At 52.8% G+C, this 15,767-nt stretch overlaps 3 protein-coding genes across 3 annotated transcripts; 2 read left to right on the top strand and 1 right to left on the bottom strand.

Annotated features, from left to right (window-relative positions):
• Positions 1 to 1,253: 1,253 nt before the first annotated feature.
• CKM354_000792300 (uncharacterized protein) lies at positions 1,254 to 2,050 on the top strand (the record flags this gene model as incomplete). The annotated part of the gene is made up of 3 exons (XM_044803284.1): positions 1,254 to 1,286; positions 1,373 to 1,672; positions 1,760 to 2,050. The coding sequence occupies 3 exons, from the start codon at positions 1,254 to 1,256 to the stop codon at positions 2,048 to 2,050; spliced, it is 624 nt and encodes a 207-aa protein (XP_044659219.1).
• Positions 2,051 to 9,436: 7,386 nt separating this feature from the next.
• Positions 9,437 to 10,091, top strand: CKM354_000792200 (uncharacterized protein; the record flags this gene model as incomplete). Its single annotated transcript, XM_044803283.1, has 2 exons — positions 9,437 to 9,461; positions 9,571 to 10,091. The coding sequence occupies 2 exons, from the start codon at positions 9,437 to 9,439 to the stop codon at positions 10,089 to 10,091; spliced, it is 546 nt and encodes a 181-aa protein (XP_044659218.1).
• A 1,127-nt stretch (positions 10,092 to 11,218) lies between these two features.
• CKM354_000792100 (uncharacterized protein) lies at positions 11,219 to 13,909 on the bottom strand (the record flags this gene model as incomplete). Its single annotated transcript, XM_044803282.1, has 5 exons — positions 11,219 to 13,068; positions 13,121 to 13,214; positions 13,272 to 13,420; positions 13,497 to 13,715; positions 13,765 to 13,909. The coding sequence occupies 5 exons, from the start codon at positions 13,907 to 13,909 to the stop codon at positions 11,219 to 11,221; spliced, it is 2,457 nt and encodes an 818-aa protein (XP_044659217.1).
• Between the last annotated feature and the right edge of the window lie 1,858 nt (positions 13,910 to 15,767).

The following is a 15,767-nucleotide window of genomic DNA, read 5'->3' as shown; positions in this document are numbered from 1 at the left end:
AGCAGTATGCCTGAGGGATTGCTGAGGCATCACGCCTTCGGCTAAGAGCAATATAGGCGAGCGAGCTCTATGTGGATGACGCATGCATGGTGCTGACAAAATTGTGGCTTGAAGGAGCGAGGCCGGATTTAAATGATCCTCCGGACATCACAAGCTCGCTTTCAGACTTCAGACACAACTACGGATGATTTCACTGCGCCGGGACTGGAGTCGAAGAAGTGCATAATGACAGTCAGCTACGTTTAAGAATGAATCTGCGTTGATGTCTTGCGTGCATGCAACTTCAGCCCGATATATCGGACGTCAGATACTCAAAAGTCCTGCTCCTGCACCAGTTCCTCAATCACAAGATCATGACATTGTTTCCCGACGCTGACAGCGATACGAGCAACATGTCCACTCAAAAGTCGTAATTTTACAGCTAGCACGTTGCTTTCCCGATTAAGAACGAGATCAGATGCTGCAAATCGTTGCGAACGAGCGCATTGTTGCCGAAGTCCTGAAAGGGAAGGGCTGGGAGACGCCATGCGTCAAACAGCCAGAACCTACCTCTTGAAAATCACAATGGCCTCGCTATATCGATGATAAGCAGCAATCCACGCAAGCACCTCTTTACCAACTGCCGATCTCCTTGAACTTACGGCTTTGCCACAAATTTATCTGCCCATCTCAAACAACAGCACCAAGGCCTCAAAGCTCTCCAACAACGCAGCTTTCCTTCGAACTTTGAAGATTGAAAGATCTTATACCTCTTAAAGAAATTCCCGAAACCCCGAAAATCTCCTTCAACCAACCTCAATTGACCGATGAACTGCCAAGCTGATAACGACCACGGAAGATCCGGCCAATTGACTAATGCAGCAGAGTGCAGTAGAATATTATCAAGCACGGCTATAAAGGCCAAAAAGCTATCATCGGAAGGGACAACATTCTCACCGGACTAGGTGGCCAGAGGATCTACTCGACAGTATTAGCAATCCAATGCTGCTTAATGTGAAATGGGAAATCAAAGTCCTACCGAGCGGGAAGTTCGACATCCCTTTCGGATAATGGAAAGAAGAGACTTCCTCCTCAGGTCTCAGCTTTTGTAATTGCAAGACCACATCGGCCTAATCATCGTTGTCGTTGTCGTTGTCGTTGTTGTCGTACGACAAATAGCAAAGCGTGCCTTGATTCATCTGTTCCCACCATAGAGTCAGCAAACTCATTCCCTCTCCATAAACAAACAATTTCTGACCTCTTTCACCTCAAAAATGCCACGACCTCCAAAGATCGCAATAATCTACGTAAGTCCCAAACAAATCCCTTCCTACTAATATCGACACCATCGCACAACAAACCCCCAGCACTAACATCTACCTCACCCACACAGTACTCGGTCTACGGTCATATAAAGCTCCTCGCTGAAGCCCAAGCCAAAGGCATCAAAGCCGCAAGCGGTCAAGTCGACATCTTGCAAGTGCCCGAGACGCTTTCCGAAGAAGTTCTCGTAAAAATGCATGCTCCTCCGAAAGAATCCCGGTACACGATTCTTGACTCGCCGGAGACGTTGGAGAAATATGATGGATTTCTGTTTGGGATTCCGACAAGGTATGGAACTTGGCCAGCGCAGTGGAGATCGCTGTGGGATCAGACAGGTCCGTTGTGGGTAAGGGGCGCGTTGTCGGGAAAGGTGAGAATATATACCGTTTTACCTTCAATTTGGCGAGAAAGAGCGTTTCTCTCTCGTGGACCGAGCTGACTTATCTGCTTGTGATAGTATGCCGGTCTGTTTATTTCTACGGCGTCGTTGGGTGGTGGGCAAGAGTCTACGGCTATCGCGGCGATGAGTACACTCGCACATCACGGAATGATTCACGTTCCGCTTGGCTTTAAGAGTGTATCGCATATCTTGTCAGATATTTCCGAGGTTCGTGGTGGTTCTGCTTGGGGAGCGGGGACGTTTACTGCTCCTGACGGTTCCCGTCAGCCTTCGGCCAAGGAGATTGAGTTGGCTGAGGTGCATGGCAAGCAGTTCTATGAAACTATCGCACGAGTCAACTTCGCATAGCTGTGATGGGAGCGGGAAGCGGGCTCTTGTCGAGGAGAGTGTACAGGGTGAAGCCAACACGTGGTGGACAGAATTGAGCAACGATGGCGAGCGCGCCGATCTTTTGGTACGCGCGCTGCTTCGATGCATTCCTTCTGTACGGAGAATGAACTCTTCTTCAGCCTCAAGAAACATCAAATAATGTCATGGCATGGTCCTCTGCATTCCCGATATTGTGAGTTAATGCGGAGGAGGACTCAACCAAATTGAGCAGCACTCACTCCCAAGACTTGCAAAGCTCGATGGTCATGGTACGTTTGAGGTCATAGTCAGCATATTAAACCATGATCTCGGTCCCAATTCTATGATGTGTTGTAGACATACATCGAAGTCATTTGTCAATCTTGCTCTACCCTACGTCCTTCTCAGACGCTTCGCACGTGCCTTCGCCTTGTGGTGGTCACTGCCCTGTGAGTATGTGCAAATGCAGCTTCCACTGCTACTCCGACGCGATCTTCCAAGGCAGGTGGGTTAGGTTAGGCTCGTCGCGAAGCTTTGGTAGGCACGGAACAAGGCAGGTTCTTGACGACATCAAGTCAAGGAAGTAACTCAGGTGACTGGAAGGAAGCGGCGCGCAGAGTCATTGGATCTGAGAAGGAGGTAGGCTCTGCCCACAACGACAAGGGTAAGATTTCTTTCGATGCACCATGATACTCCGTCTTTCGCCTGTACGGCTAGCACTTTGTTTTCTCCGTTTGAACATGAATTCAGAAATACTTGCATTTAATTTCATTGAGGCCGCATGCCCGGCAAGGTAGAGCAAGGCTGGAGTGTATGCACCGCCCTTGCGCCAAGGCGCGCGGCTGGGGCTGAGTGAACGCCACATTCGCGCAGCAGCGTCTGCTTCTCTCCTTGAACTTCCTCAAGCCGCCAGGTGTGTTTCTGCTTCGCATTGCCCCAGTGCCTTATTGATCTTCGTGGGCAAGCACTTTGCCTTGCGATGAAGCACAGGTACAAAGCCAGCCAGGCTCCGCGATCCGAGGACTGCCCGTTTCTACGAGTGCAAAGACCGACCAAGATAGCGCAGAGATGGCAACGGCAGACTCCTTGACAGACTCAGCGAGATGTCGTAGGACTACAGTGCCGAATACTACAATATACAGCCCATTGGAGCCAGGCCAGATTCGCGTACTGCACCTACAACCAGCTCGGAAGCTCACAGCTCCTCTGGTTGGTGTCTTCGAGGTCATTGACATTGAAAGTAATGCAGAATACGAAGCATTGTCTTATATCTGGGACCAAGCTTTCGACGAACCTGATGTATCGGAATCACGGTCGGAATCACGGTGCTCGATGTCTTCGATGCGCAATGACAGTCTGCAGGAAGCAATATTCTCACTCTATCAGTTCCAGCCTGGCGAGATCTCGATACAACGGGTCGCAGTACCTACGACTGCCAACTTGCATGTCGCACTGAGGAGATTGCGCTATTCGGACAAAGCTCGAAGTTTGTGGATCGACGCTATATGTATCAACCAGGACGACCTTATGGAACGGTCGGCTCAAGTTGCCTGCATGGCGCAGATCTTCGCATGTGCAAGCCAAGTTGTCGCATGGATCGGCGAGGACTCTGTAGTTCAGGACGGACAATTTGTCTTTCGCTGCTATCTTCAAAATACGGAGTCTGGGAACGATCATCTCTTAGATTCTTCGTGTAGCCCCGATGAGCAGCGGCAGCTGCTCTCCGTGTTCCAGAAACGACGTTACTTCAAACGCCGCTGGTGCATACAAGAGGTGGCATTCGCCAAAAGGGCGATACTCAAGTGTGGCGCCTGCGAGATCACATGGTCTACATGCATCGCCGCTCGTAATAGAGACCACGGCCTCTATTTCGACACAATAAATACACTTACTAAGTTCACAGAAGAAGAAAACACAATACGACTTATGATATCACTATCTCAGTGAAAGTGTCTGGACAAACGTGACTTTATCTATTCAGTTGCCAGCATTCTGAGACTTCGCTCCGACTGTCCCCAAATCACCATAGACTATAGCCTGGATTGGCCGATCGTTTACGCTCGCTTTACGCGCGACTACATTCAGCTGAACGGCTATATCGCCGCCTGGAACATTCTCATCACCGCTGGCTTTCAACTCTCAAGCCTGAGGGACAGCCGTCGCTTGCCTTCCGAGCCACGCGACACACATAGTTGGGTGCCTGATTGGACGAACTTCAGGACAAATATCTGGCGGGCCCAGTCATGGTCACTTGAATTCCTGCTTCCAAGCCGAAACCACGAAAGTGGCGACAATCGCACAGTCACATGTGACGATCATAGCATTGAGATTGATTTACGGTACATTGGTCAGGTGAATCTTTTTGAGGTTGACGTACTTGGATACCAACCGAATGATTGTTACTATGGACTACCAGCGGAGTACAACTTTGGGGAAGAAGAAAATGCACTGGTCTTGAGAAGATGCGGCGAACAGGATATGACTTTCCAGCTTGTAGGCCGTGAAGAGTCACCATGGGGTGATTGGCCCAAAGAAACAGAAGTACACAGAGTCACTATTATATGAAGGTTTCGATCAACTAAGCTCATACCGATACCTGAAAGTTCCATCTCATCATCGCAGTTCATTGCCCAAGCATGAATAGTCGCACGACAGCGATTGGGCGATTGGAGCAATCTCACGGACAGCTACACGTTCAATAGCTCGAGTGAACTACTGCTTTGCGTAACATGAGCAGCGCTCCGATAAAATCGCAATTCAGAATCGATAATGGCTTACCATAGCTGCAGCCTGTTGTACCTTCATAGAGACTTAGAGTCCTGCTTCACCAGTATTGACAAACAGAGTGTTGTTGCAGCATTTCCAGGCAAAGACCAACCTGCGCTTTGGTAAAGACTTGAGGTAATGCTGCTACGCTTAATCGTAATATCGCACCCACCCCTCGCACTTTCAGATTTCTTGCTATTCACCTAAGTGCACCAAGCTCAGCTGACCCGTTGCTATTTCTCGCTGTCTTGCTGCGTTGCTGTTTTTGGCTGTAGAGTGGCCGCCTTACCACTCGAAACCAGCTTCGAACGCCGTTCCTTAGGAGGGAATTTAGAACATTCGGGGCATTACGAGATTGTATGCAACCTCAAGCTCACGAAAAGCAGTACAGAAAACACAAGATTGACCGCCTTACCTTCGGCTCCAGGAGGTGAGAAGGGAAATTAAATCAGACGTATGCGCACGACTGGTCATTGCTTACACTGCTTTGATGTTTTGTGACCAACGCAGAGAAACCATAATCATAGTGAAGCAAGGAGAGCATTGCGCAGAAGAATGTCGCGGACTTCGATGCCTCCTGATCCGCCACTCGAGATCGGAGTCACGCGCTGATTACGTGAGCGTGGTCATGTCCGCGCCAGTGAAGCCTCAATTTTGGGAGACAGTCATGTGCGCGTGGTGAAAATTTACTGATCTTTATCCGACTTGCCTGTACTTTTGGAGAGCTCCAGACGAAGCGAGCTGACAGCTATCGCTTGCATCAGTCAGATTTGACGGCCTCGGGTCAATAAGTGGCCATGCTTGGTGGTGACTTTCGAGAGTCATAGCGATCACACCAACTTCAAGTCCTGCGGACCGCTGCTGAATTTTGCTGTTTCGCGATAAGCAGCTGGTCATCGGAGGCAGTGTCGATATCGTCGGGGACGGCAGAGCACAACATGTACATACGAAAGGATCAAGTCTGTTGACAACTTGTCAGGTCTCAGTGCAGAGGTGAGACAAGATAGCAGCAACCCTCGACCTTCCTTCGCGGAGCGCTTTCTGCAAAGTATTTAGGTCAGTCAGTCCATTCTCCACGACTTGGAGACCTTTCCGTGAGGAGAAGATATGATCCTGTTGCGTCGTCTGACGATCTCGAAACTACAAGCCAGTGAGGACTGAAGTCGCGCTGGGAGTAAGTTGAGCAGTACCCGCATTCGAGGAGTTGCTGGTACCAGACAGCAAGTGACTGCCGAATTCGTATTCCGTCACATTGACTGCACACGGTGATGCAATCCGATCGCTGTCCCGCTCCTATGATGTGTCGTAGAAAGACATCGAAGAGGTTCGTCAATCTTGCTCTACAGCACTGCGGCTCACCAGGGGTAATGTGTTGGCGTTGCGTAGCTGCGGCATAAAGTTTCGCCATCTCCCGGTTTCTCGGACTCGATTATGCTGACATGCTGGTACTGGGGTGTTGAGTTGCGCTGCCCAATGTCTAGGGTCTGTGGATGCCCATTCCGCAGAACTGGGTCAACGCTACTGTCGTCAATGGTTGGATGATGAATAGGGTTTGTGGCGCGTTATGTCCGGAGCCAAGAGCAGTGATGTGCAGTGCAGTACGAGAATCACACACGGAGTGAACGATAGCTTACACCCGGAAGATGAGAGACATTCTTGCTGCCCAATGTCGGACATTGTCGTGAACGACCTGCGTATTTGTTTCATGGACGAGGGGCATATCGTGGCTACGTGGACCTTGCTAGACGCGGTCGGAATGGTGGACCCTGCTGTGGTTGTCGTCGTACTTGCTGGCTTGCTTCTCCGCGCTGCGCTGTGCCCTGACGTGATGGAATACCGGGATGTCGCTGTCAACGACATGTGAAAAACGTAACGGAGCTGGAAGAGAGGGTCATCGCGCTCAACATCACAAGCCTAGGGGATTTTTGGGAGATGCGAGATTGCCGCGTCTGGTGCAGCATGTGCAATATAACCTTTCCGCGTTTTCGCTCACCGCTGAAGATGTGGAGGTGGAAGTTGGCCCTCGCATGGTCGAATCGGCAGATGGACATCTCGCGTGCGCTTCATTCGGGAGTGACGCTGTGAAGGGGCATTTCCGTGTTGGGGCGATGGGCGGAAACCATGTCTGATGCTGTCGAAATAGGCAGTGGAAGGGAAGAGGTGAGGTAGTGGTGCGCGATGTTTCTCGTTTCATGAAACGCGTCTCGTGGTGGTGCTGCCTTCGCTTAGCAGCCAGACTGTGTGTCAGAATGTGGAGCCTGACGACCTTCTTGCGGAAGTCACGTCTCAAATCTTTCTCGCAACGGAACATCTCTGACAACAACGACAACGATTTCTTTCTTCCATCATCGATGTCCTGCTGCAGCTCGGGCGAGCATGCAGCATCTTCATCAGCACCACGCTGAGGCATTTCCGTGTCAGACTCGCGCCTAATTTGGGCGCGGCGAGGTGCTTGGCGCTGGGAAAGCGGACCTCACCGCCTCGAGCTGCTGCAGCACCAGGATGCACCTCCGCACGCACGCTGCTTGACGACTGACGCCACTACACAACCGCTGCTGGCCGTGGCGCGTCGTGGGGAGGCCCGCGGCAATGACAAGACCGTTGGCGAGATGCGCTGCTCATGTAACAACGGACGATGGCTATAGCCAGAGTGCAATTGTGCTCAGTATACCACGCCATCCGCACCCGAGACACCACCGAGGACGACGTGGCGCCGGAGAGTCGCATGTGAGATCAGCACCCGAAGCTCGCGCGGCATGGCCTTCGAGAAATGGTGCTGGAAGAGGACCTCTCATCTTGCCTTCCGCACCGATCGAGCGCGGTGCCTTGACGTGCAGGGCGAGGCCGTGAGCCTTGCAGCTGGTCCAAGGCAAAGCAGCAAATCACCGGCTGCCACAAAGCCGCACGTTCATGCACTCGTCAGACGCCGGCCCACTCCAATGCTGCTGCTGCTGCTGAAGCTGACCCTGCGTGCGAGAGACATCGCAGCCATTGCAGATTGTGTGCAGTCGTCGTTGCAGTCGAGTCTTGTGCAACCCTCAATGCGTGGCTCCTCGTGGCCGCTGCCTTTTCGTCGTGGCGCTCGCCGTGCAACCGGACTGCCACGCGGGTGGGACTCGTCGCCCCCGCTGAGCTCACCTCGACTGGTGCCGCTTCACTGAACGCGATTTCGTCCTGCGTTGAACTCTCAGGCACAGCAGCTCCGCGCAATTTGGCAGGAGCTCCGCCTGTGCTGCGCAGCGTCGGGCATTTAGCTTCTGTCAACCTGGTGAGTCCTGGACGAGACCCTGACCGCACACCACACACGACCACCCATGGCCCACTGCAGATGGCGGTGGCTGCAGCTTGGCTAGAGCTGCTGCTGTTCATTGACAACACATCGACCGCCGCGGTCCGCAATCCCACAGACAGACAGCTCGCACGTTGCACCGCACCGCCCGCGCTGCATCGCCAGAGCGCGCGTATCTGGCATCCAGCCCTCTCCATCTTGCTCCCGTCCGGCGTGAGGTTCGTACTCGCGGGGTCGACTTATCAACGATTGATGAGATACTCACAACCCGGTCACCAAGAATCCTGCTCCCGCCCGGGAATCCTTTCGCGTGCACTCACCATCGTTGCATGCAAAACGTCATGGCCAGCCCGACATTCCTGGCTCTCGTCGTCAGTCTGGAACGGGCACAGCGTGGATGCCACCAGGATCTGCATCTTTGAGACGTGGTCCCACTATGCAGTAGTTGCCGAGCTCTGCGGTACCTAGCGCTCGCGCGCGCTGGCTGGCGCTATCGAAGCTGCCGCTGCCCAACAGCACTGCAGCTGTTTTTCCGAGCCCACATCAGTTCGAGCATGGAGCGAATGCACGACATAGTGCTACTCCCCATCTCCGTCGCTCGCTCGCCACTGGCCCCAGCCGCGCATTCCTGACAGCTTCCCAGCCGCCCGCCGTACCTGACGCATTGACTGACAGATGATCCTCGTCGCGAGCAGCAGAGAAACTTCGCGCCTTTCCCGCCAGCTGTGCTGTAGAACGACGCCCGGGGCCCATCTCGATCTGCACCTAGATATTGTTGTTACCTGCGGAGCTCATGCTCTCCGCCTCTCGATCATCAACATCCTCTGGCCGAAACGTGCGCCAGCACATCAACTATGGGTCCTGACTTCCGGGTAGCCTCGAAGCAGCAGTGCAGCTCTTCATCTCATCTTGTTGCCATGTCCACATTCTTGGGTTCGCCGCTCCTCTACACCGGTGCCGACCCTCCTCGCCTGTGATCGTCTTCTATTTTTCCTCACAGCGTTCCATGTCGCTGGCATAGCAGCAGTATATATCCACCCACCATCGGGTTCGTCGTGAACACTTACTTACGCATTCGGCCATTCGCATACCGCCTCGACTTCTCTAGCCTGACCACCACCAAGCACTTGAGACTACACCGCTCGTCATCACTACTACCGTGGCTCTCGTTGGCGCCCTTACATTCTCGGATCCACGACTGCGGTGCTACCACCACGACGCATATCAGAAGAACCTTTTAAGCATCGTGCTGCAGCCATCGACTGGAATTGGTCAACACTAGCCCACTCCCTACAGCCACGCAGAACCTCATCGACCTGATTGGAGCCAACATGTTCTACACCATGTACCTGTCGAGTAAGTGTCGTTCGTGAACGACCTCTTTCCAGCAACGACTGCATGAGAGGCTTCTGTTGCGCTCGTCCAGAATGGAAACAATAGCATCGACTAACACGCCTCACTCTAGGTGTCTGCCAACGACGTCAGTGGCCCGAGCCTCACTACGAGCCCTACCGCACTCGGTCAGGCTGGCATTGCAAGGTCCGCGTCAACAACCGAGAATACTGCACCGAAGTGCCCTACGCTTCGGAAATTCTGGCACGAGATGGAGCCGCTCAGAAAGGCTACATGATCTGCCGGAACTTTTCTGTCAACGATGGCATGGGACCTGGTCAACGACCTGGACAGACTGTGCAAGGTCTACCTGTTGCCATTGGCACTGGAAGAGGTGGCAAGAGGGGTTCTGCTGCTAGTTACGATACTGCCAGCACGGATGGTACTAGCAGCGGCGGTAACAGTCCTCGCAGTACCGAAAGTGGATTCGAACAGCAGATCCGACAAGTCGCGCAGCAGGTGCCCAAGCCTTCCACACAACAGCCTCGCCGAACGAAGGCCTCTACGGACGGGTATATGTGCTACTGCCAACGAGCACCTGTTCGGGCCTACGGACGATGTGGATGGTGTTTGCAAGAGAGCGGATGGCAGTGAAGAGGATGATCCCGACGACGACAACGACAAAAAGTCCAAGCATATCATCATTGGAAGCGAGCGTGTTTTCTCACTCTCTCATGGGAGCAGCATCTTCTTCGGCTCTGCGTTTTCATATTTCTTTCATCTGTGTACGAGAATGGGTGCCGCGAGGCATATTTGACGAATATCTAACGACTTTACTATTATTACTACCTGGAATGGAATAAACAAGGAGTGGGAATGAGAAGCATTCTACTCTACTCTATATTATTACGATTATCACGACGAAAATTTCACGACGATGAAGAAGAACTGTCATTCATTCGACTGGCGTTCATTCACAATTTTACAACTTTTTCTACTTCTCTTCTTCCAATACGGCCATACGCCTTCTCTGGCACCCAAGCATTTGTGTCAAGGTCCTTGACTTACAGGCCAACGCGAGGCACCTGCATCACGGACAACGAAAGCGGGCAAAAGTATCATTGCGAGGATCCACCATCATCTGGGCGGTCATCAATCGCGATGCGGGCAGTCTTTACGATTCGTGCCAAACGAATGAGTGGGGCTCAAAAGATAAAACGAAAGAAGCCAAAGAGCGAAGCGAGGAATTGAAAACCTTTGTTGCTTCTCAATGTTTCTTGGCAACCAAATTTGGATGCATAGACGCGTTGAGGTGGAGTTGACATGGAAAAGTGACAGTCGCTTGTCAGACCTCACTATGGATTGTTTTCTTCTGCTTCAAACAATGAATACTACGGAAATGGAGAGGTGATGCAAAGGGTTTCGAGCGATGAGGAATTAAGGACCTTTCGTTGGGAGGCAAGTTTTGTTGTAGTCGTCAAGATCACATTACATTCAATTCGTTAAATATCTATGGCTCTTTTCTGAGCAGCTGTTCCTACTTGAGGTCATGCGTTACGTCGGGTCGGGTGCTGTCGCGCAGTTGAGCGGAAGGACTCTTGCCTCCCAACCAATTCCTGAGCTCGGCGGCATTCTCGCTCTCTCGCTCAACAACAGAGATGCAGCAACGCCACACTCACTTACCCTATGCAAGTGAGGTGGCGACACTTCTCAACGAAGCTTCATGAACCTCAAGTCGAGCCAATTTTTCTCATCCCAATGTCATAACATCATGTCGACGCTTAAACCCTGCGAGGCCTGTACGCAGCCTTCTCAATAGGCGTGAACTCCCCAGTAGCAATAATATCCCTGCTCGAGAAACCAACTTCAACACCGATCTTGGCACCTTCCGAAATCTTCCATTGCTGAGAGTAAATATCCCAGTGGGAGATGTCACGGCGGTTGAGTTCGAAGGTGACTTCCTTGCTCTCACCAGGCTCGAGGTGGATCTTCTCGAATCCACGAAGGACGCGTGGAGGAGTGATGGCTGAGTTGGCGATTTGTGGGAGAGCGAGGTAGAGTTGAGGAACAGTGGCGCCGGCAATGTCGCCAGTGTTGGTGACGGTGGTCTTGATGGAGTAGAGTTTCTCCCAGAGGGCTGGGTTGCCTCCGACGGCGACTGGGAGGTCTTCTGGGAGAGCAGCAATTGGGCCCTCGGTGAGAGGGGTGATCTCGGCGCCCTCGAGCTCAAAGGTGGTGTAGGAGAGACCGAAACCGAACTCGTACTGGACGCTGAGGTTGTAGTAGTCGAAGTGGTGGTAGTCGGTGAGGAGACCCTCTTCGAAGTCGTCTTGCCATGCGTTCGGGTCGTCGGTCTCGAGGAGCTCGGTGGAGTTGATGATTGGGACGAAGTCGTAGTCGTTGACGCCCTTGGCGATAGTGTATGGAAGCTTGCCGCTTGGGTTGATCTCGCCCCAGAGGAGGTCGACGATGGAGTTGCCGACTTCTTGGCCGCCAAGGTGAGCTGCAACGATGGCAGTGACGTTAGGGTGGTCAGCGAATGGCAGGACGTTCAAGCCAGCGGAGTGAGTGATGACAACCGTGTTAGCACACTCCTTAGCGACAGCCTCAACAACACCAGTGCCGTTGAAGTCAGGGAGCAGGCTGGTGCGGTCGTAAGCCTCGGATGCCCAGGTCTTGAGGAAGACGAGGCAGACATCTGGAGGCGATGGGAGAACGCGAACGAAGCCGTTCTCTTCAGCGATGATGGTGTTGTTGAGAATGTACTGGACAAGAGCACCCTCGCCAGCCTTGGCCTTGATGGCCTCGAGTGGAGTGACGACATAGGTGTGGCGACCAGTGCCAGAGCCACCAGCAGTAGGAAGTACACCAAACTCGTAGCCGATCTCTTGGGTGAGTTGAGCGAAGTACAATCCATCATCAATGTCACCGGCATCGTTACCGAAGACACCAATGTTTTGTGGGTTCTTGAGTGGCAGAGTGTTGTTGACGTTCTTCAAAAGGACCGAACCTGCGGAGCCAAGCTCGCGAATGTGCTTGACTCTCTCGGCGTTGCGGAGGTCAACCACCTCATCGCCATAGGTCCAGTTGTAGCGGTACTGGCTAGTGTTCCAGGTGCGCTGAGTCGATGGAGTCGATGGGTCGATAAGTGGGTAGTCCTGGTCCTGACCCAAGTAGAAGTATGGTGCCATGATGCGGTGTGCCATGTCGTCCAAACGGCTGGCAGCCAAGCTGCCGTTGTTGACCGAAGTGGTGAGGTTGGCACCCCAAAAGGATGGCTGAGAAACCTGGAACGCAATACCACCGGGCATGTTCATATCGAGACCTGCATCCGCAGCGTGGTATCCAGCATGTGTTGCCATCCAGTCAGAGACAACCCAGCCCGGGAATCCAAGCTCTTCCTTCAGGATGCCATTCAGAAGCTTGCTGTTCTGGCAAGCGTACGAGGCGTTCAGACGGTTGTAGGAACACATGAAAGATGCCACACCAGCATGGACGGCATCTTGGAAGGGCCAAAGGTAGAGTTCGTGCATCGTTCGGTCATCGATGTTCGAGGAAATGGCTTCGATGGTGATGTTGTTGTCGTTCGTGGTTGGGTTACGCTGAGTCTCTTGCTCGTTACCGACCAAGTCTGCATTCGCGTGTCAACAATGACGAGCAATTTAGGAGCATATTTCACTTACGCTTTGCGCAAGCTTGAACACCTCGGTCTTGGTGACCCTTGATGGTCTCGTACATGAAGACACCAGTCAAGTATGGGTCAACGGAGAAACCTTCCTATGGGACACTGTCAGCTTGGCTCCCTCGTATGCCGATCTCAATTGTACGTCTTACCCAGTTTCTACCTCCAAGACCACTTCGTCCAAGAGGACCAGCGACAGGACCGAGAATGACCTGAGATCCCTTCTCTCTGTACTCATCTGCGATGTGCACAGCTCTCTCGTATGCGAGCTTCTTGTCCCAAGAAGCACCAACAGTCAGACCTGTGATGGCTATCAATATCGTACGTCTGGAGGCGGGCACGACAGTCGCGCCTGCCTGAAAAAGGACGTTGCTTACCTGCGGGATAAACATTTGCATAAACTGCTTGACGTATAGCGAGAGGTCCATCTTGAAGGCAGAGCCCGTTGAAGCCAAGACGAGGAATGGGTGCGATGTTGCCAACGCAAGGTCCCTCAGTACCAGTAACGAGAGCTGACTTCTCTTCAGTAGTCAACTGTGCAACCCAATCCTTGGCCTTCTCGAGAGCTTCCTCCCAGCCAATCCCGGTGATATTTGCTAAGCTAGGATTAGCATCAGTCGGATGCATTTGAAGCACCATGCTTACGGGAAGGGTAGACAGGAGGACTGGTCGTGTAGTCCTGGTGGTTCCAGGCTGGGACACCTGGAGTGGTGGTCTCGTTTTGTCCATTGACCAAGGCGAGAGATGCCAGGAAGGCAGTCGCCGCGCGCAGCTTCTCTGAACGAACCATGATGATTGATTATGCTAGTCGTCCAGTAGCACAATTGAAGCTCACAGCTTTCGAATGGCAGAGACGACGAGAGGCCATCGTTAAGTACTTTCACACGGCCGCTCATCGGCCTCGAGATCGACAACGATGCCATCGCAACATTTCCAGACTATCCACTGGAGCCACTCACGATGCAACCCTCGTGGCCGACACGATGCCTCTCGCGGTTGTAGTGACCGGACCGGAACGCCAACAGTGTCGTCACGCCGTTTTTTCTTGAAGCTGCGGAGGAGCTAGGAGGTCAGTGCACATGGTACTTGTCGGGTATTGACCAAGAAGAGGAAAGTAGCTGCAGGTCTATGTTCTTGGCGGTCCCTCTATGGTGCGGCAAAGGGCACGCGGCCCTTAAGAACACGCCTCAATCTTAGGTGAGGCTTGTGCTTATGTGGAGAATGCTTCGAGGTAAGTTTCTCGATCCATCGGGCAGCCTCTCCAATACTTGGGGTAAGACTGAGCCATTTCGTGACGTGTTTGGATATTCCGACAACTCTCCTCTGGCATTGGTAAGCTGATATTTCAAGATGTTCACAACACCGTACTGCATCCCAAGCCGCGGCCGAGTCAGTGGATCAGAGTCTAGTGACGCTGGTTCACGCACGATATCGTGGTCCGGTGGAAATGAATTTTGCAACAGGGTGGATCGTTGTTCCCTCGTGTCTCTCCACCGTGATCGAGGCGCGCTCCAGCTTCACTCCAGACCCCACCCGATTTCTCTCCAGGCCCACTTTAGTAGCAAAGATGGAGTGCCGAAGTCAAACCCGTCCGCTAGTCGGCATTAAGTGACTCGTGACACAGAGATTTATGATCAAGGCCACCGGGCATAGCAGTACATGGCAACTTCCGATGGTAGCATCCGATCCGTCTTGTGTGCCTCCGTCACGATCTTCTTGCGCATAGCCGCCAGACGCCGAATTTTGAGTGCCATCCAGGTACGTGTGCTGCACTTGTGAAGCGTAGTTGGGGCTCCGCAAAAGCATAGCCGAATGAGGAGGCTGGCCTCGAGAGATTTCGGCGCAAATTGCCCACGGCGAGCCCTCAAAAGTCGGCATTTCATCGTCAATGAGGCGGTAATTGCAGTATGGCGGAAACGAGGGCCGAAGTTCCAGCACCAGCGGACCGCAGTGCGTTAGTACGCGATGCTCGCAGTGGCATTGGTCTGTACGGGCCGAAGGGTGACATCGTGGTGCCGACGTCGTCGCTGGCGGTCGGTTGACGCTGCCACTCTCACAACTTCCGGCTGAGTGAGACGTTGCCAAGCCAAGACCGTCGGCTTACGGCTCCGAGCCCTACACTAGTGGAGAAACATCGGAGCAGCAGCTGAGCTAACAACCGCACGCTTCTTGGCCGCAATGCTTTGACATGCTTCTGCAACGCGAGAATGACGATGAGAAGCTACACTAGCCCTCAATGCGGCGGAGCAAGTGAACCTGCCATTACTTGAGAGAAATCGGCACTGCAATTTCGAAGATCGGAGTGATATCTATCAACGGAGCCGCGCATGCATGCGTTGCGCTTCCAACCAGGTATACCGCACGTCCAAGAATCTCTGATTCTAGAGTTTCCGCGCTTGCCGCCTCGAGAATGCATAATCACAAGCTGTGGCATATCCAGGTCGAGAGCAGGTGGAGGAAGTATTTCATGGCGCGAGAACCCGCACCCCATCGAGACTTGTGGTAGAAACGGGGTAAGAGCAGGCACTGAAAAATGCTACCATCTATAGATCCGAGTCCTCTTCAAACGCGCAGTCGAAACGGCAATCAAGAGGAGAGAGAACTTCGATATCAAGGCAATCATGCCCGATGAGAATGTGTGGTAGGGA

The sequence above is a fragment of the Cercospora kikuchii genome (genome assembly GCF_019650295.1).
Source record: "Cercospora kikuchii DNA, contig_00005, whole genome shotgun sequence".
Lineage (NCBI taxonomy): Eukaryota > Fungi > Ascomycota > Dothideomycetes > Mycosphaerellales > Mycosphaerellaceae > Cercospora > Cercospora kikuchii.
This window is presented reverse-complemented; position numbering and strand designations above follow the sequence as displayed.